This window comes from Aedes aegypti, chromosome 1, assembly GCF_002204515.2.
Source record: "Aedes aegypti strain LVP_AGWG chromosome 1, AaegL5.0 Primary Assembly, whole genome shotgun sequence".
NCBI lineage: Eukaryota > Metazoa > Arthropoda > Insecta > Diptera > Culicidae > Aedes > Aedes aegypti.
Genome location: NC_035107.1, coordinates 127,723,569 through 127,744,080, shown reverse-complemented (window position 1 = coordinate 127,744,080; position 20,512 = coordinate 127,723,569). Strand labels below are relative to the sequence as shown.

The window sequence follows — 20,512 nt, the reverse complement described above, 5'->3', positions numbered from 1 at the left end:
AAAAAAAAAATTCACCGGCGACGAAAACGCGCGAATCGTGAGTAAAATCTATAGGACGACGCTAAACCGAACTGTCCTGCTTGGGCTTCACGAAGACTACACGCAAACAAATTCCGTTGTATAATCTACCGAATCCATGGTAGAATCAAGAACTGCACCAACGATTTTCAACCGACTACAAAAATCTGTTAAGTTTACTATAATCTGGTGAAAATCACTGAGCAGTGGAGTAAATTTGACTATGTCCATAGTAGCATCCACTACAAAGCATTGTATTTCAGTCCGTGACACCCACCGTACAACACAGTGTGGTCAAAAGTATGATGCTAAACTTCACAATGTCGAACAATTCAAAAGATAATTTTTAGTAATGTCAAAAAGAGAAAAATATATGTATATTGAAATTGTATAAGAAAAAAGCATAATGCCGACACTTATAGTGACGAACCATACAAAGTTTGTTTTAACATTATATAAAAGTTACGCTTTCGTGTTATCAGAAGCATGAAACGAACTCACCAGTTGGTAATCCATTCTCGACTGAACACAAAACCAACACTGACAGCAAACTTCTTGGCGTACCGAAAACAAACCGTCTTGCTTGGGCCTTCCCAAATACCTACCCAGCAAGACGCTCCAAATCAAGGAAAAAAAAATTCACCGGCGACGAAAACGCGCGAATCGTGAGTAAAATCTATAGGACGACGCTAAACCGAACTGTCCTGCTTGGGCTTCACGAAGACTACACGCAAACAAATTCCGTTGTATAATCTACCGAATCCATGGTAGAATCAAGAACTGCACCAACGATTTTCAACCGACTACAAAAATCTGTTAAGTTTACTATAATCTGGTGAAAATCACTGAGCAGTGGAGTAAATTTGACTATGTCCATAGTAGCATCCACTACAAAGCATTGTATTTCAGTCCGTGACACCCACCGTACAACACAGTGTGGTCAAAAGTATGATGCTAAACTTCTCAAATCTAGAATGTTTCTAGTCAAAAATACTACAACTCTGGTTAAATCAACAGGAGAAATTGAGAAGCGAACGCGCGTAATGAATAATTATTGTATGTTTAGTCTGTTTGTATTGTGCGCCTATATCAAACGCACCCATTTAACTTGTAAGAATGTAGTTTCTCTTGTATCCCCACTGAGTAGGTATGCTGCCTCTCAGTGGTAGTAAATCAGTTAAAGTGAAAGTCGTTCGTTTGATTTGTCGTCCGTTGAATCGTTAAAGACACAACGTAGGAAAAAGTCCTGGCCGAAACAACATATTTAAAAAATATTGATAAGTTTTCAAAGAAAGTGGATCTTGAGATTTGATCCTTCAAACGTTAGCATTAAAATAATCAATCATTATTTTTGTAAGAACTTCCCGTGCGGTTCCCATAGAGGTTATTAGCTTTAATACTAAATAACATTGCTGATAAAGGACTTATAAAACACCCAACAGACCAATGGAGAGTGCTCCAATTGACGAAAAGCTTCTTCTGACTGTAAAGGGAAGGATGATTTATTGCATTACACTTACAATGCGTGTAAATTACTGCCGCCTACAGCGCACGGTTATGAGGCCCACAATAGAACACATTTTCCTATGGGAAGCACGCGGGTGGTCATCGGTTTTTCAGTTCTGGCGCCTAAACGGTAAAAGATACCACTTTGGCGTCTATGGACGAAAGTTAGAGTATGAATTGGTCGGCGTTAAGTCAGAGTGGACCAAGTGACATTTTTGATATTTTGAGAAAAATGGGTTTAAAGTCTAACGCTCTGTAATTTTTGAACTCGTTTAAATTTCGGTTCAATATTTTTACACGTCTTTATGTTACCTTAAAACAATATAATGTGAAGTGATAATCATGAAAAATCATAATCCAAACCTCTAATAGAACGATTTTTTGATGGACTATGTGTACTTGGTCCACTCTGACTGAACCAAAGACCACCGTTAAGTGAGCTGGTTCACTCTGACTGAACAATTTCTTGAAAAATAACAATCATTTATTGCTTGCATGGTCAAATTGATTGCATATCTCTAAGATAAACAGATTATCAAGACCCTTCGACACCAGTATCGAAAATTCTTAAATAAGCCATATAGTATATACCAAAATCAGTGGCATTACGATAGCTTGAAAATTAAGGTTTCGCAGAGTCAGGGCGCTGAAGACCAGAAATATTCAAATATGCGTTCAGTCAGAGTGGACCAAGTGAAAATCTTGAGTACCGACCAAAATATGCTGGTCCAATAAGCGGATCGTAGTACATGCCATACATACACCATAGAACTACCGTAAACTTCTATCGGACTCTGAAATTGACTCAAAAATTGCAGTAATCAATCAGTTTATTGCTTTTCAACACTTGGTCCGCTTTGTCTGCACAGAATTTGTTGCAATTTCTGACCACCCATCCGAAAATGGTAAATGGTCAAAAATCAAAATCAAATGCATCGAATCATGTAATATTTATAAATTTCTATTGATGGATAAGTAGAAGAATGATTCGATGTCGAAAAATCTGACAAATCTCCTGAAATGCCTTTCATTTCCTCGCATTCCTAAGCGCGCTGATCATTTTCGCTGTTATGGTAATGAGCACTTGGTCCATTCTGACTGCACACTTTTATCTATTTTTGTTGATCATCCAAAGTAAATTTATTACATATCTCTCGCAGTTTACATCATTCTTAAAATCTGATCAAAGTGTAACGGAGGTAAAGTAATTTTGCATCTAATGAGAAAATAATCCAATTTTTCCAAGTTTTGTACTTGGTCCCCTCTGACTTAACGGCGACCAATTAATGAAACAAAAAATATTTTTTTGAAAATTGTTCATGATACAGACGATAGTTTTTTCGATATTTTTTCCGACAATTTTCTCCATGGTGAAAAATTTTCCGGGAAATGTTTTTCTTTTTATATTTTTAGTGGATTGCTGAGAAAATTTCCTTTCGATTTCACTAAAAGACTTTTGTTCTACGATGCATAGTTCAGGAGATATGAATTTTTAAAGTTTGAGTTATATAGGAAAATCGTGAAAATTCATCTAGAGTTTTCCGGGAAAATAAGCCACTATGATTTTTTTTGAATTTCACTTTTGGTCTTATACCCACGAGCTCTACCTCTGGTGAAAATTTCATACAAATCGGAGAACCTCCGGTCCAAACCTGTCCGATAATTTAAAAAAATGCCCAATAGTCACACTGACAAGAGATGTTCGCAGCATTGTAAAAATGTTTCCAAAAAGATTTTAATAAGTCTGTCGGTGTGAATCGATAGAGGATTGAGCAACGCATAAATTTAAAAAGACAAGCACGTAATTTGTCTGCTGATGTCCGAGAAAAGTAAAAAAGAAGCGCGGCATCGGCTCGGGTCGAGAATACGTAAGTTCCTCTATTCCAGAAGGATTTCGAGAGTATCTCAGATGATTTTCGGATGAACCCAGAGTCATCCTCTTAATAATTTTAGAAATATTTTCGGAAGAATCTAGAAGATTTTTTTTTGTGGGCTTCGTGGCCGTGCGGGGTTAGTGTTACCAAGCATTTAGCCGCATCGATTCAAGGGGTGTGGGTTCGATTCCCGCTTCAGTCCGGAAAACTTTTCGTCAGAAATGTATTTCGACTGTGCCACTGGGCGTTGCATGCTATTCCGTTGTCTAGTGTGGTGCTTCATTCAAAGGTCAAATCGTCCACTGGGAGCATTACGTGTTGGTGTATTTTTAGTCCTGAGTCCTAGAAGAATTTTTGCATGAATCCTACAAAAATATCCGGACGAATTGCATCAGGATTTTCGTTCCGTAGTATTTGCGAAAGAATTTAATTTCAAAGAATTTAATTCAAGGAATATCAAAAGAAATCACGCTATGTCTAAACCAGCAGATTATACAAATCGAATGTACATCAGATTTTTTTTCGCTAGGGTTCAGTATTTGGTCTATAATTTCGTAATCGGAAGATTACAAAATATTCTTTCGGTGATTTTTTTCCCCATACATTTTGTATAGGCTGAAATGTGTAGGAAAACGTGATTTTCATTGATTCACATAGTCTGTATATAAAAAATGCTAAAAAGTGGAAAAAATCAAAATTTCACCGATGGAATATTTTAAAATCTTTCGATTATAAAAATATAACCCAATTACTGAACCCAAGCGGATGAAAATCCGAGGTACATTCGATTTGCATAATCTGCGTGAAATACAAAGGAGTTCCCTTGATGTACCTAACAGCTTTTAAATTTAAAGTTTTCTACCAAAGAGGGCAAGGCAATTATCGCTTTATACCTTGGGATCATGCACAAATTACGTCACGCTCCAAGAGGGGGGGGGGGGGGGATTGTCAAACCAAGCGTGACAAGCCTTACAAAATTTTCGGAGGGCTCATACAAAAAGTGTGACAAAGGGGGGGAGGGGGTCGGAAAAGTTGAAATTTAGCGTGGCATAATTTGTGTACCATCCCCTTCTTGAAGAATAAACTGTGTGAATTCGATAGATTTCTTCAAGCCGAGTCTAGTACACAACACTGAAAACGGCCTCCCACTGCACTTTCTCAGCTGTTTTCAGCCGTATGAAGCTGTTGTTTTTATTTGAGATTGGAGCAAAGTCTGAACTTGAATCACTCGAATCAATCGAATGGCAGCTGACAAACTGCGGTGGGAGTGAAGTAGGTGGCAGCGTCTTATAGAAGACCTGACTGTAGTACTAAATTCGGTTTTCATTCACTTATTCCACTAAACAGCCTCAAGATTTATTATGATCATTTTTGGTTATCGGGATCCAAGGCAGCTATCATGACGCAATTGTTTTATAAATATGACTACATATAGGATACAATCTGTAAAAAAGTCAAATATGTACAAGATTTGTCATCGCCCAAGGGAGCCGGATAAATAAAAGCGTTAATAATGCATGGGCCTTCCTAAGCCTAGTGGTTAGCGTTCGCGGCTACAAAGCAAAGTCATGCTGAAGGTTTCTGGGTTTGATTCCCAGTAGGTCCAGGATATTTTCGTATGGGCATAGAGTATCATCGTACCTGCTATACGATATACGAATGCGAAAATGGCAACTAAGGCAAAGAAAGCTCTCAGCTAATAGCTTTGGAAGTGATCATCGAACACTAAGCTGAGGAGTAGGCTTCGTCCCAGTGAGGACGTAATGTCAAGAAGAAGAAGAAGAATACAGTTAACATTTCTTGCGGCATGTCTATGCAAATAAGCTTTTTTGAAACTGATGGAGCTCATGGTAACTATGGTTCTTTCATTCTGGGCGTTCTCTAATTAAATAATGAAGGTGCCTTCAAACTTATTTTTCAATTTCCATTAAACATTGAGGAAACCAAAGTGTTGCAATAATTTATTCCGACTCTTACGAAAAAAGTTTTCAAGTTCCTATTTGCGTCGAACGTATCTTCCCCGACAAATAACATAATCTACCATTTGTATAATCATTTTTCTACTAGCAATTTTGTAATTCTCTTTACACTAAACGTCAATTAATCTAAATTAACTACTATAAGATATGGAGAGTACGATTTATACAATCGAAAACATTTGAGCGATTGGTTGGTCATTGTGCCTCTGTTCTGCATCTAGTAGATTCCGTCAAAGCATCATCGGATAATCCGACGCACTTTTAAAACTCGTAGCATCAGTAGGGTCGCCAAACACTACTAGGATCGCCAGTCACAGCCTCTTCTCGGCTGTCCTGCTGTTCGCTGACTTCCACTGCTGAATGCTGCTGCTCCTGCTGTTGTGGTTGCTGCTGCGCTTGATGGCTGCCATCGTTACTGACTAAACTGCTGTCGTGAGTTGCTATGCCAATTTCAATCCCTGGTACTGCCGACGGTCTTATGCCACCGGAGGAGATCGAGTTGATGCTAAATCCGTTCTCGGATCCCAGATATTGCTCCAGCTTTTCACTGCCGGTCCCGTGTAGGTGCACGTGGATTTGATTCTGATTCACGGTGCTAAACATTTGCGGACAAAGAACCATGGCGGGTGCAGTGGAAGGATACTGCGGTTGAGGCGGTGGCAAAGGAGGAGGGCAGGGTGCGTTGTACTGGTAGCTTCCATATCCGTTGGCCCACTGGCTGTACGGGTTGTAGGACGTATCCAGATCAGTCGTTTTCGATACGTAACCATGGGACATGGCTTGGTGCGGAGTGGACCCGGACGCCGGTGGAATGCTATAATAGTCCTGGTATGTTTGTGCGGTATCTGGAAGAACTGCGGTATAAGATTAGTTAGAAATGAGATTCTATATGAAGATGGTATCACCAACCTGCAGGAAGATTATAATTGGGATGTTCTGCCATTGGACATGGGTCGTAGCCACCGTAGGAAGGAGGTGTCGTTTGAAGTGGTGAGTAGTTGCTAACATAGGCCGACGTTGATGAAGAATTGAGTCCATTTGGCCAATCGGTTGCGTTGCTGTAATCTGTAACAAAAACAGGATAAGTTGAGATTAGTGTTTGCTGGTTATTATGAAGATTAAACGAGATGAATATTATACAAGAAAAGAAAGAGAAACTTGTCATGTCTACCTATCTCAAGTGATATTTCTTATGACTCTGGTACCTTTTACTTGTTCGTACCTACGGGATTTCTGAGCTATAAATACTGGCTACCTTAGGCGCAGAAGAGAGACTTCCCGAGCTGTGGACTAATTAACATATACTTTATTCTTTATTTGCAGGATATAAAAAAAAACTATGTTCTGAGAAAATGCAATTAAGTAACAACCCAGTTTTAGATGTTTTGGTAACTACTCTATAAACATTGCTGGGCTTCCAAGGATTATGTGTGCATGTTTTAGCCGCACTTATATTTGCGAGAGATTTTGTAGTTTACTTCAATTGTAAATCAACACATTAGATCTTCCGAATAGTTTTGTTTGTTGAAAACTTCCAACACTACATTGCTTCTATCACAGTTTATAATTTAAATTCCAACTAATTTGAAGCCGTTAACTAAGCCGGCTTGATAATTTGCCACGAACTCGTTTAATACAGGTAACAAACGACGGATGACCTGGGCCTTTATGAAAAAAACAATGCTGAAATCGCCAGCTTCTCCGTGCCATTTATATGAGGTCAGCTCCGTTATCATCCTTATCAGCACCTTTGTTGCTGTTGTCTGCGACCTTCATTGCCTGCGCTCTCAGTGCCGTTCAGGTGTGCATCGCATTACTACTTCCACCTTTCGATCACCTCTCGTCCGTCCGTCAAGATGCTCCCATCCTTATCATTGCACATCCACGCTCACGAACCAACAGTGACCAATCCTTTCGCAACTGTTATAAGCTCGAAAACTTGAATATTTTTTCAACTTATAGTGTGGTTGGGTAATGCTTTGAATTGAAACCGATCACGATCGTCTTCAGCTTATCGTCATTTATCTCCACTGGTGTTACTGGATCAATTTGTTTGCTTCGCAGATGATATGGACATCGTCGGCCGAACATTTGAAAAGGTGGCAGACCTGTACACCCGCCTGAAACTCGAAGTAGCAAAAGTTGGACTGGTGGTGAATGCGGCCAAGACAAAGTACATGCTAGCTGGTGGGGCCGAGCGCGACAGGGCTCGCCTAGGTAGCAGTGTTACATTAGACGGGGATACTTTCGTCCATGTTGGTCGACGAGTTCGACTACCTTGGATCCTTGATGACGGCTGACAATAACATTAGTCGTGAAATACGGAGGCGCATCATCAGTGGAAGTCGGTCCTACTATGGCCTCCACAAGAAGCTGCCGCACCAAATGTACCATGTACAAAACGCTCATAAGGCCGGTAGTCCTCTACGGGCATGAAACGTGGACGATGCTCGAGGAGGATCTGCAAGCACTTGGAGTCTTTGAACGTCGGGTGCTTAGGACGATCTTCGACGGTGTGCAGGAGAACGATGAGTGGCGGCGAATGATGAACCACGAGCTCGTCCAACTCTACGGCGAACCCAGTATTCAGAAGGTGGCCAAAGCTGGAAGAATACGATTTGGCGAGCGTGGGGCAGAACCGAGGATGGAGAGATGCGGCCACGAACCGAGTATTGTGGCGTGAAATTGTTGATTCAGTGTTATCTGTGTAGATGTTAACTAAATAAATTAAATGGTGTTACTGGATGCTTGACATTCGACATCATTACTTGATAAGCATTGCCTAAACATAGTATAAATTTCTCAGTCAAATTTGCTTGTCATCATATTCCGCTTCAACGCGCATTCGTTCAGCCGAGGCATTACTTTGTGTTCTTCTTATTTTTTAAACTTCTAGCAAAGCTAGAAACTTTCACCTAATACGGCTCTGAGCTCTCACTCAAAGGTCTATTACATGTACACGTATTGAGTGTGGTATCAGAAAAAAGGGGAAAACAACTCTGTACCACGCCACCTTTATTTGGATTGGGCTTAAAGTCTGATATCCCCCTAGATCTTCCTCATGGTGTTACTTCAGGGGGGCTGAGGGCTTGTTAATGCCTCTACGCCTTTTCGTCACCTCCTGTCCTATTCGCTCTGACTGCGATTTTTCTCTGCAACCTCACATACATTTTGAGGCCGGACACTGGCCTGGGCCATGTGAGACTCGTCATGCTCTTCGAGCAGACCGGATGGGAGCCGAGGTCGGTTTTGTGATTCCGGTTAAGGGATAACTTCCAATTTGCAAGCGCCCCGACGACCCAAAGCCGGTGGTTCGTCGTGATCGATACTACTCGGCGAAGTTCCCGACAATGAAGGTTAATCCGATGGAAATCGGTCCAGCGATTCCGCTTGGAGGATGGCTTCGGGTTCACTGACGCATCAACGACTCAAGCCAGTGATACGCTACACACTACTCGGAATAGTCCCCAGCGGTGGATCTATGCTACTCCGACGAAGATTTCCCCAGCGGCGGAAGATCTCCCGATCCGATGCTATTCGGGCAGATACCGAGATCGGTCCTGCGATTCCGGTAGAGAGAAACTTCTGCTTCACAGGAGACCTTTTGCCGATGCTATTTCATGATTTACTCAGCTAGTCCCCGACGGTGGACTAAGTCTACTCCGAAGCTGGCTGGGTAGATACCGAGGTCGGTCCTGCGATTACAGCCGAGGGAAACTTCCGGTTCACAGGCTCCCCAAAGACCATTTGCCGGTGCTATTTCGCGATCTACTCAACTAGTCCCCGGAAGCGAATCTAGTCAACCCCTACAGTTGACTAGATGCTGGTCGGTTTGATGCCGTGGTCAGTCCTGCGATTCCGGTGAAAGAAGACTTCCGGTGCGCAGGTGCCCCGACCACCCATCACCGATAATACAGTCGACTCTCCACATCTCGATGTTCTACATCTCTCACGGTGCCCCGACAGACCGTTATTTTGTAAAAAAATTGTCCATCAAATCTGAGTGCAGGGCTCGATTCCTGAGGTCATTATGCACCTCTGGACCAATTTTAAAAAAAATCCCTAGGCGGAATCTCGAGAAATCCTGATTTGAAGTTTTTGACTTTAAATTTCAATATAATTTATATACAAATTACACAATAGCGCCGTGAAAACCTAAAAAAATATCGCTAAAAAACACGGCCAAACTGTTCTTAACTAGTATATAATTGTTATAGTGGTTATATTTATAAATATGTTTAACTAACTTAACTAACCAGACTGGTTTGAGTATGTTTTTATATGCCTTAAACCTGTAAGTTTAGTTCAATTGAATGAAATCTAAAAAACTAAATTTCAATAGGGGGAGATCCCCCAGTACCGGACACTTAAGCCACTAAATTCATAATTCGAAAAATATTGATTTGATAGGCTCGTGTTACCCATTTATGATAAATATTATCATTTTTATAGTGTACAAAAATAAATTTGAAAATATAAATATGAATTTTGACATTGAGTTTTGATGATGTATTTTAGTACCAAATTGATCGATCTTGAAAGGTGGCACCCAATACCGGACACGATCTGGAAATGCCTCGAATTCTGTAAATTTGAACATCATTGAATGTGTACACTATAGAAATAGTTTATAATTACCAATTCAATGCAATTGCAACATTTACAAAAATAATTTGAATTTTTCTTAGTTTGCAAGATGCCTATCAAAAACCTCTTTCATATATGATGAAAAATAGCACATTTTACGATGTTGTTATGAATTGTTCATTCTTCTTAATTGTATTGCATGTTTGATACCATGGTCGATGGAACCCATGAAAAATGAAAGTATTTTGAGACACTGATGCAATAATTACAAAGATATCATATAACAAATCAAGCTGTCCGAAACTGAGGGACAGGAGGTGCTTAACCAAAATTGTAATTTGTCCATATTTACTTCAATTATGGTACAAAATACATTCATACTATCAAATTAGGATTGTGTTCGATCATGCTTGCGGGATCCAAAGTATTTTTTCGTTTTCAAAATAATTACTAAATAGGCTCAAAATTAAGAAGATACGTCAATTTTTTAAAGATTTTCAAACTTTTCTACTTTTTTAAAAAGGGATGCATATTTCAAGGATGTGTTATTCTACGCAAACATTAGTCTACACAAAAGCTTTCTTTTCTACTAATACACCATCTTGATTGGACCATGATTTCTCAATGTTTCGACTTTGTCCGGTATTGGGTGCTGTCCGGCACTGGGGGATCTCCTCCTATAATGTTGTTGTTATGTTCGATAAAACTTAAACTTTCAAAGGTTAATATTATTTATTCACAGCCCATTTTACGACTTTCACACTACGTGACCAGCCCACTGAAGTCTGCCGTATTTATTTTATTTGAAAATATTAGCTTCTTTATACATATGGTACTACTCTTGATGTATACGTCTAGTTTTCCACCGAGTATTGTCCTCAGTACTTTACGTTACAATTAACGTATTCTGTATACTTAGCCACAACAGGGTTTTGACTACACGTAGAGCATCATTCCCACATGTCAAAAGTGTTCCAAGATTAACATAGTTTTCAACAACTTCATAAAAAAACCCAATAAGTACTACTAAAGTTTCAACATCACTGGGAGTCCTAGTTCTTGTCTTACTTATCTTAATACCATGTAATTTGTTTTTTATAATTCATTGTCATCTGTTTATTGATTTCAAGATCGCGTTCGACTCAGTGACGCAAATCTATTTGTGGCAGGAAATACTTTAACATTAACTGGGAAAGCTGATCAAGCTGATATATACAATCAAGTGTATAGATTGCATACGAGGTTTTAACTTCGTTTGTGATATTACATAAATTATAGAAAATGCATTTCGAAATTTACCAGTCACCATTACATTCTGAAGTATATACTTTTGCAGGCTTTGTAGGCGATGACTTTATTGGCAGCGCAGTTGAACGGGAAGACACACAACTAAGATAAGCTTGTGATGCCATTCAACCTACCCAAATGTTCATGATTGCATGAAGAGAAAGAAGCATGTTCAGTTGTGTTGTGGCTGAGGCAGTGCTTGAAGGGGATGTAGTTGAAATTGTCGAAGAGCCTTGGACGTGTGACAATTATGTCTCCCGTGCAGTAAAAACACTTGTTCTGGCTACGATTATCAACTTTTACGGATTACTTAATTAGCTTGAGAACCCGTTACTTGCAATGGCAAATTACATTTCTACACTGTTGCCTAATAAAAGCTTATCTAACTTCATCCATTCTCTCTTTCGTGAATAATTTCGCAATAATAAACACTACTGTAATGTTTCTATCTTACGATATCGCGATGCTTGACCATAGAAAGTGAACTGAAAAGTGTTTCGAAAAAAAATCAGTTTTCAATTATAATAATAAAAAAATACATGATAGCAGGGCAAGAGAGTGAGAGTCCAAGTGATGTTGAAACTCGGATAGAACTAGGCATTGAAATTGTTGAAGACTTTGTAAATCTTAGGATACTTCCGACATGTGACAATGATGTTCCCCGAGTAGTCAAAATCATGTTGTGGATGAGAAAACAGAATACGTTAATTTTAACGTAAAGTTAAAATTAACGTATAATAACTTGACGTATATATCAAGAGTAGTACAAGACGTACAAAGAAGCAAATAATATTTAAAACAAATGAATACGGCAGACTTCAGTGGGCTGGTCACTTAGTGTGAAAGTCTAAAAACAAGCTGTAAATAAATAATATTAACCATTGAAAGCTTTACTTTTTTCGAACGAAGCATCACCAGTAAATTGAAATTGAGTATTTTAGATTTCATTCCATTTAACTAAGCTTACTGGTTTAAGCTACATAAAAACATACTCAAACCACGCCGGTTAGTTAAGTTAGTTAAACGTATTTATAAATATAACATTCATAACAATTATATACTAGTTAAGACGGCCAAACGTCTTTTTGGACGATATTTTTTAGGTTTTCCCGGCGCTATTGTGTAATTTGTATATAAATTATATCTAGATTTTAAGTCAAAAACTTCAAATCATGATTTCTCGAGATTCCGCCTAGGGATTTTTTTTAAAATTGGCCCAGAGGTGCAAAATGACCTTAGGAATTGAGCCCTGTACTCAGATTTGATGGACAATTTTTTACATAATAACGGTCTGTCGGGGCACCGTGTCTCTAGATCTCTTCCTATGTCGATAATTGCTTCAGTCCCTCCATGCTGCATACGATTTCTCTCTCCATATCTCGATATCCTCCTTATCTCGATAGCTCCATGTGTCGATGCATTCCTGTTTAGTTTTTGTTCCCAATTTTCTCTCTTCTCTATATGAACATTATCAAAGGTACAAGTTGGCTAGACCAGATTTATGTGATTCAGAAGAATTTGGAAACTCGAAATGAAGTTTGTTTGTTTATTGATTTCCTAGTATCGGTGTGATTTTCAATCTAGTGTTCATTCATGATTTGTTGTTTGTCTCGATCTCTCCCTATCTCGATGGTCCCTTCGATATCGAGTTGTGGAGAGGCGACTGTATGTGACACTCGAACTACTCGTTCTAATCTCCGGCAGAGGATCTAGCCTACTCCAATCGCAACCCGAAGCCTTCTGATCTTCTCGCCATTTCTATTGCAGCGATGGCTTGATTTGCATTACAGAGTCACGTACTTACGCATTGACACATTTCCTCACGATGTTGTCGCGGTTTAAATCTCCTCCGCTGTTTCCGGGCATTTCGTTCCGCACTTCCGCGAATCTTGGGTAGTCAAAAACTATGTGCTGTGGTGTCACCTCGATGTTCTGGCAGTCTGAGCAGTGTACCCGAATCTATAGAGATACTTTCTGAAACATCCATGACCTGATAGGAACTGTGTCAGGTAGAATTCATCTCTCCATGCTTCCTATTCATTCACGTCGATAGGTTTAGGCCGGTAGGTCCATCTTCCTTTCACCGTATTCCCACTCGTGCTACCACTTCGCCATAGATCAAACTTTGACCATCTTCCGTACGTTTCGTTGGTGGAACTCGATATTCTCAGCTAAAGTGATGCTATAACGCATACAGCATCTGACGATATCGTACTATACGCATTCGCAAATATCAATGTCATTAGCCGAAACGCTCTGCTCAGCTTTCCGCATTGTTTCCAGCGCCTTGTCTAAGCAGGAAATCTATACATCAGTATCGATGACGAGACATTAGCTAGGAGACGCCTCAAACTACTTCTTGGATTGCATAAGTTTGGCATGGTTCAAACAATTGAATTCATTGCCTTCTCGGAATTTTCGCATGCGTAATCAACATGGCTGTAATCAACTTGGCGCCTTTCAGTTGCTGACTAGCAGCACCTTCATTTTGTGGGGAGCTAACTGCAATGGACTCCGCTCATCCAGCCCTGAATTGCGTCAATTGTTTCCATCACCGACATCTCCACTTCTTCCAGCGTCTGATCCATCACCGTTAGTGACACATCATCCGCAAAACCAACAATCTTCACCTTCCTGGGCAGCTGCAGTGTCTAGACTCCATTATACATTCCGTTCCATAGAGTTGGGCCGGGCATGGAACCTAGAGGGACGCTCGCTGTCAATTGAATCGACTTCTGCCCTTCTGCCTTGCCCTATTTGTTTCGCAAACCGGCTTCTGTCTAGCTCTCTGAATACGTCTTTTTTTTTTGTGAGTCTGCATAAGGGTGTTTGCGGAATGTGCTTATGTGATCCTTGTTGCAAGCATAGAGCTTCGCCAGATGTTCTTGTAGGCTTTACTCCCACTTCAAGGCCTAAGCATCATTATGATAATTAACGGCATTCGACTTATTAGCCTGTTAGCAAACTAGTGAAATAATCTGTGTATCTTGCTTGGTGCACAGTTAAGCTACTGTACTTGGCAGCAAACAAGAAAACGGTATATTACGGCGTCGCATGATAGTCGATAGTGGTAATCATGCTCCTATTCATCAAGACCAAGCTAAGGGTCACGGGTTCAAATACCACAGGCCGAGGATTTTATCGGTTTAGGAATTTTCTCGACTTCCTATGGCATAAAGTATCTTCGTACCTGCCACATAATATACACATGAAAGAATTGTCATTTGCCCAGGGATTGAATCCTGAGAAAATTGAGAGAATCTCTCACGTATCGCTCTCTGTAACTATCATAACATGCTGCACATTATGAGATACTGTTTATCGTATACTGCTACAACTTTGATCAGATTGGGGGGATAGTAGTGCATGATAAAACCTCTCTAAACATGCTCCAAGCCTGGGGGACACTATTGATATTGGAAGTTCATGGATTGTTTATCGTGCCAGTAAAGAAAAACACCTACCCCCAACGGTAAACAAGCGAGAAAAATGGATTTTATCATCGCTCTCTCTTTGGGGCTCTCGCTTGCTGCTTCCATTTATCATACTTGTTACACCTTGCGATACAATGACGATCGTGGACCGCAACAGATGGGATGTTTTTCTTTGCTTGCTTTGATCGTGCTTCATACTCAAATGAGAGCGTATTCTGCAATGCCTGCATTTGCCAAAGAAAGCTCTCAGGTAATAACTGTGGAAGCGCTCAATATTGAGAAAGGAATTTGCGCCGTATTATCGGTGGTGGCTGCCAGGTTTGTTTGTTTTGTTTTATTTACGACATTTTACACCGCTTGGTGCATTCATGTCGAAAGCTAAATTTACATTATTTTTTCTTAGACCTAGTATTATAGACTTTCCATTCAGATTCGATAAATTCTTCTTCCATTGTTCTTTCACATTCCTGGTCACCCTGGTTGCACGTTCGCTTCGGTTGATTATCTTATTTCGTGCTGCTAGACGTTTCCGTTGACAACCGCCTTTTAGTTTTGCCTGCAGATTCTTGCTCGAAATCGGTTTCATTTGCGCTACTACCGTCGTCATCGTTGTTGTCGTTCTGTTCATCGGATTCGCTTGCAGCCGGGGGTCCATCTGCTATAACGTGCTGGTGTTCGTCGATCGTCGTACGGTCTGTAGGAGTGTTTGCTGGTTGTTGTTGTTGTTGTTGCGTTTCATGAGTCGGATTTGTGTTTGGGTAAAAGACGAATGTGCGCTCATTGTTGATCACGATGTACGACGGTACTTTTTTCTCCATCCTCATTCGTACTACTCTGACTCCGTTCGGCACCCCCTTGAAGTAATTTTTCCATACCTCATTGTGGATGGAGATAATTTTGCCGTACTGCTCCATATGATCCCAAATGACGGTATTCGACATCTGCGGCGGGAGGTCATGGTTCCTTACTGTAGTAGTAGGCCCATCTACGTAGATTGGAATATAGTACTTCAATCCCTCGCGAATGAAGCAGTGTTGGAGATGGTGTTGTTTTTGTAGCCGCGGGGCTACACCGGCATCGTTCATCTCGATGAAAACGCAACTTTTGAGGGTATGCAATTGTATATTCCTCACGTCCGCCATGTCGAGCTTGACGAACTTTTGGAGGAATTCTTCCACTTGCTCGATTGCGGGCCTTTTCGGCAGGACACTGAAGTCCACGACGAGCGTATTTTTTCTGTGTGAATGCATTTTGCATTTAATGCAAAAGTTTCACAGCAGAAAAACGACTTCACTAGGTGTGCACGAGCTTGCGAAAAGACGTGTATCGCGCGCGAAGGACGGTTGTCAACTGTGACTGCCAGGTGGAAGGAGCATTTTGAACGGCGAAAATGGAAATGTAGCGAGAAACAGGGTGACTATTGATGAAGATGGTCAAGCTGTGGGCCCACCGACCATAGGAAAGATTTAAAAGGCTGTCAGCGAGCTGAAGAACTGTCAGGAAAGGACAAGATCCCGGTCGAGCTTCTCAAGCACGGAAGTGAGCTGCTTTACCGACAGAGTACTTACTGAAAGTATGGTACCAAGTATTTCTGAAGGTTTGGGATGAAAGAAGAAATGCCTACCAGTTGGTTGTATGGCCTTATACGCCCAATCTACAAAAAAGGGCACAAACTGAAGCGCGCTGTTTGAAATAAATTACCCTGTTGAATTCGGCGTACAAAATACTGTCTTAGATAAATAAATTCTGGGAATATAACTTGTACGCTCACCACCTGTTTATTGATTTCAAGGCAGCATTAGATTCAGTGAAAAGAAATGAGCTGTGGGAAGCAATGTCCAAGCATGGTTTTCCGGCGAAACTAACTAGGCTGATACGTGTAACGCCAAATGGTTCGAAATAATGTATTTAGATTGCATATGAGGTGTCAGCCTCGTTTGTGACGTTTGATGGATTGAAGCAAGTAGAAGCAATTTCTTATTTTTTAGGAGATCTAGTATGCAGAGAAACGGTACTATCATCACACGGTCGCATATGCTCCTTGGCATTGCGGACGATATCGACCTTATTGGAATCGTTTGTATGTCAAGGGAGGAGGACTTCATGCGCTGTAGAGGGACCCAGCCTGCAAAATCGTCCTGTATAAAACATTGATTCTTCCGGCGTCGGCTCTCTACGAGCACGAAAAGTGGACGTTGAAAGATACAGATCGGGAAGCCTTGGGTGATTTCTAGCGTGAAGTGCTGCGGACAATATTCAGTGGGAAACTATAAAATGGTGTGTAGTGCAGATTTCAATGGGCTGGTCACTTAGAATGTCAGAAGAAAGAATTGCAAAAATAATATTCAGCATGGAACCAGATAGAGGTAGGCGACTTTGTGGAAGCCCGCGCATTGTACGCAGTGGAAGACGACCTGGCGACCCTAAACGTTCGAGGCAACTGGGAAAGTATTGCTCAAGACCGATGAAAATGGAGTTCTACAAAACGTCCGGTAATGGTCTGACGCTATGCTTTAGCCATCAAGGTATGTGGTCACTTATCTGAATAGCAGGCTTCTGTTCCAGTTGGGACGTAACGCCAGAAAGAAAAGTACAAAAAGGTTTCAATTTTTTTCTCTGATGGCATGGTCTTATTACAGAACATGTTTGAATGCTTACAAACACACCTAGTTAAAGTTCTTCTCTTCAGTATCCTAATATGAATATGGTTATAGGGTGCAGAACCACTTGGGCACTTCCATGATTCACTTTGGCATGGGGGGTTTTTCTCGGCCGAATTTCCTGAAACTTTGCAATATGAAGCACATTAGTACGACGAATGTTGTGGCCAAATATGAGCTCCGTAGCTTTCAAAAAACCCCACTGCCGAAGTTAATCAAAAGAGCTTGATCTTTCCCTTCCCTTTCCTCTCCCATCGGGTAGATGATGAAATAGGCTCAAATATGGCGACGGCACAAATCTCTCAAATGGCGATACCTGATACCATAATATTTCAGTGCTATTTCAGGACATAGAAGCGGTAATATTTCCGCAATTTTGTAATACATCACGATTGAGATGTGATTGGAAGCACGTACCACTTTGCACTACTAACTACATGCGATTTGAAACAATAAGTTGGACTAACATTCGATGGAATTATATTCGATCAAGGAGTACAGAAGATACACGCCCATAACAAGGAGAACCATGGTTGCGTCAATGACTGTCGCAATAAGTTGCAGTGTGTGATGCATCCAACCATCTACGGGTTAACAATAGCATTGATTCATGCGTCATGATATATTTCCTATCAATGAATCAGACAAACTCGTAAACATTTCTTAAAGCTTAGATTGAGCATTTTCAATAGAGATAACAATAGAGTAACAGAAGTATTTCAAGATAATTTCAGAAACTAACTAACTTCCATTTTTCCAAGCCCCATTTTTTAATTTCAGCAATCTTGTTCTAAACAAATATTCAGCAAGATTATTCGAATACAGTCTAAGCCCAGGATCCTTTACCTATTTTTGCTAAGTAAGTGTATTTGTGCTTGGTATGGCGCCAGTAAGAAGCATACTAACTTAAATCTAACTTGTAATACATATAATTCTACTTATGTTTCTATAAATGTAACACTTCCAAACACGCCACAGCATGACTAGCTAGAATTACATAAATTTCAATCCGTGAGATGTAATCGGCTTGTTAAACATGATATCCAATCAATGGATTGCTAGTTAACAGCCTTTACAAGCCGCCGTTGTTGGCGGCGGTGGCGCGTTTCGTCCAGCGTCGGTCAAGCGCGAAATAAGAAATTCCAAACGAAATTAGTATCGTCGCCTAGGTATACATCGCATCAAACTTTTATGAATGAATCTGACCCTTCCGAAGGAAACTCGGAATCGGAGCGAATGAATGAAAAAAAAAAAAGAAAAACTATTTCATTCAACGTTTTCCCGCGACTATCGGCCATCGTAGTTGGTGTGGTTCGGTGGCGGGACAAGTGCGCGGTATCATCGGCATAGGCATTAGGGCGGTTCAGAATTTAGATTTTGCTACATACCATTTATTCGATCCCAATTCTGATTCTGAGTGGCCTCCCAAAATTTAGAATTAGCTCAATAGAGCTCAATGTCATTCTGTTAATCGAAGTCATCAGCAACAACTTTGCACAAGACTATATTGAAATCGGGTATCTCAAAAATTAGTTATTGATTTATTTCATTTATTACGTCCTCACTCGGACAGATCCTTTTTCTCAGTTAAGTGTTCAATGAACACTTCCTCAGTTATTAACTGAGAGCTCTCTTTGCCAAATTGCCATTTTCACATTCGTATGTCGGTTGGCAAGTTCAATGATGATCTATACCCAGGTAAGTCAAGGAAATTTCCATTACGAAAAGATCCTGCACCGACCGGGAATCGAACCCAGACACCTTAAACATGGCTTCGGTTTGGAGCCGCGGACTCTAAACACTCGGTTAAGGAAGGCCCCAAATTGTCTTGCAAATCTGCAGCTGAGAAATGTATCTTACAGTATCCGCATAATACTAACCCTCAAGAGCCCATCGGCAAATACTTTGACCGATTGAACAAATTGTTTGCTTTTCCCATAGTAATAACCATACAAACTTTGGAGGGCTTGAGCAAGCTTAGTTTTCAACTCAAACTTTGGAAGGACACTCACAACTGACCTAAAACCAAATATGTGGTGTGGAGCAAACACTATTTTTGAACCACCCTAATAGGCATAGAAATCACTGGGATGTAATCGAAGATCGAGGGTCCGAGAAGCAAACGGATGGATTCGATCAATCACGAATAAGTCATTACCGACTACGAGCCGTGTTGTTGAAACAAAGGTGCTGGCAGCTAGTGGCAATGGCGGCATAAAATTAAATTAGTCTTTTCCAGGCTGGAACCGTATCGCATCTCTGGTCTGGTCAGCGAGTAAAAGTGAGACAAATAATATCGACGCAGAGGCGAGAGAACGGAAATAAATAATCACTTTTGCGGTTAATACAGCCGTTTTTTATCAACTTTTATGGGGCATATATTAACATATTTCATGTTTCTTGTCTTTCCTTACGGTTAACTTATGTGAGTCAAGCAACTGGAAGGTATTTTGCCTTAACACGAAAATAATCAATAATGCACAGAAATTATGTTGATACTCTAGTGTCAATATGCTGTGATCTTTTATTGATCTTTCTCCATTCCAATTTGAAATTCACTTACCGTGGCAAAAGAGGAAGAAACAACGTTTCTACGGAATGCGTGCTATTTTCCAAAGGTGAGTGTGACCTGGATCGAAACTCGAGAGAGATCCTATTTCGTCCATTGACATAATCGCTTGGAATTTCATTTGAAACTTGTGGTGTTTTTGTTAAAATACAGCTTAGTAAACATACTTTCATAGCTCCTTATCTGCCTTATTAATGCACTAGACAGCAAGCTTATATTTTTCAAACTGCTTGAAGAAATCGACTTGAAATAAGGCTAAACGTTTTGTAATTGGAGACTTTATTGAAAAACATTGTTCGTGAAACAACTCTTTACGCAATTCCCAGGGGGCCTTCCGTTGATGCAAAGCAAAGCCAAGAAGGTGTCCTTGGTTCGATTCCCGGTTGGTTCAGGATCTTTTTTAATGGAAATTTCCTTGCCTTCCCTGGACATAGATTATCGTCGCACATGCCACACGATATACGAATGCGAAAATGGCAACTTTTGCAAAGAAAGCTCTCGGTTAACAACTGTGGAAGTGCTCATTGAACACTTAGTTTGCTTTGTATCAGTAAGGACGTAATGCCAACCAGAAGAAGAAGGATATGTTAAAATTACA

The 20,512-nt window shown here is 40.4% G+C and overlaps 1 protein-coding gene across 3 annotated transcripts in view; it reads right to left on the bottom strand.

Moving 5' to 3' along the window:
* Window positions 1–5,308: 5,308 nt before the first annotated feature.
* Window positions 5,309–20,512, bottom strand: part of LOC5568687 (protein lozenge) — a 135,097-nt gene continuing 119,893 nt past the window's right edge. For 2 of the 3 annotated variants that reach the window (XM_021847331.1, XM_001658044.2), the window contains 2 exons: window positions 6,287–6,442; window positions 5,309–6,231 (listed from right to left, as the gene is read on the bottom strand). In XM_021847331.1, the coding sequence (XP_021703023.1) occupies window positions 5,654–6,231; window positions 6,287–6,442 (734 nt within the window). In that variant the 3' untranslated portion in view covers window positions 5,309–5,653. The remainder of the gene's footprint in view (window positions 6,232–6,286; window positions 6,443–20,512) is intronic. The other variant, XM_021847344.1, reaches the window with a different exon arrangement.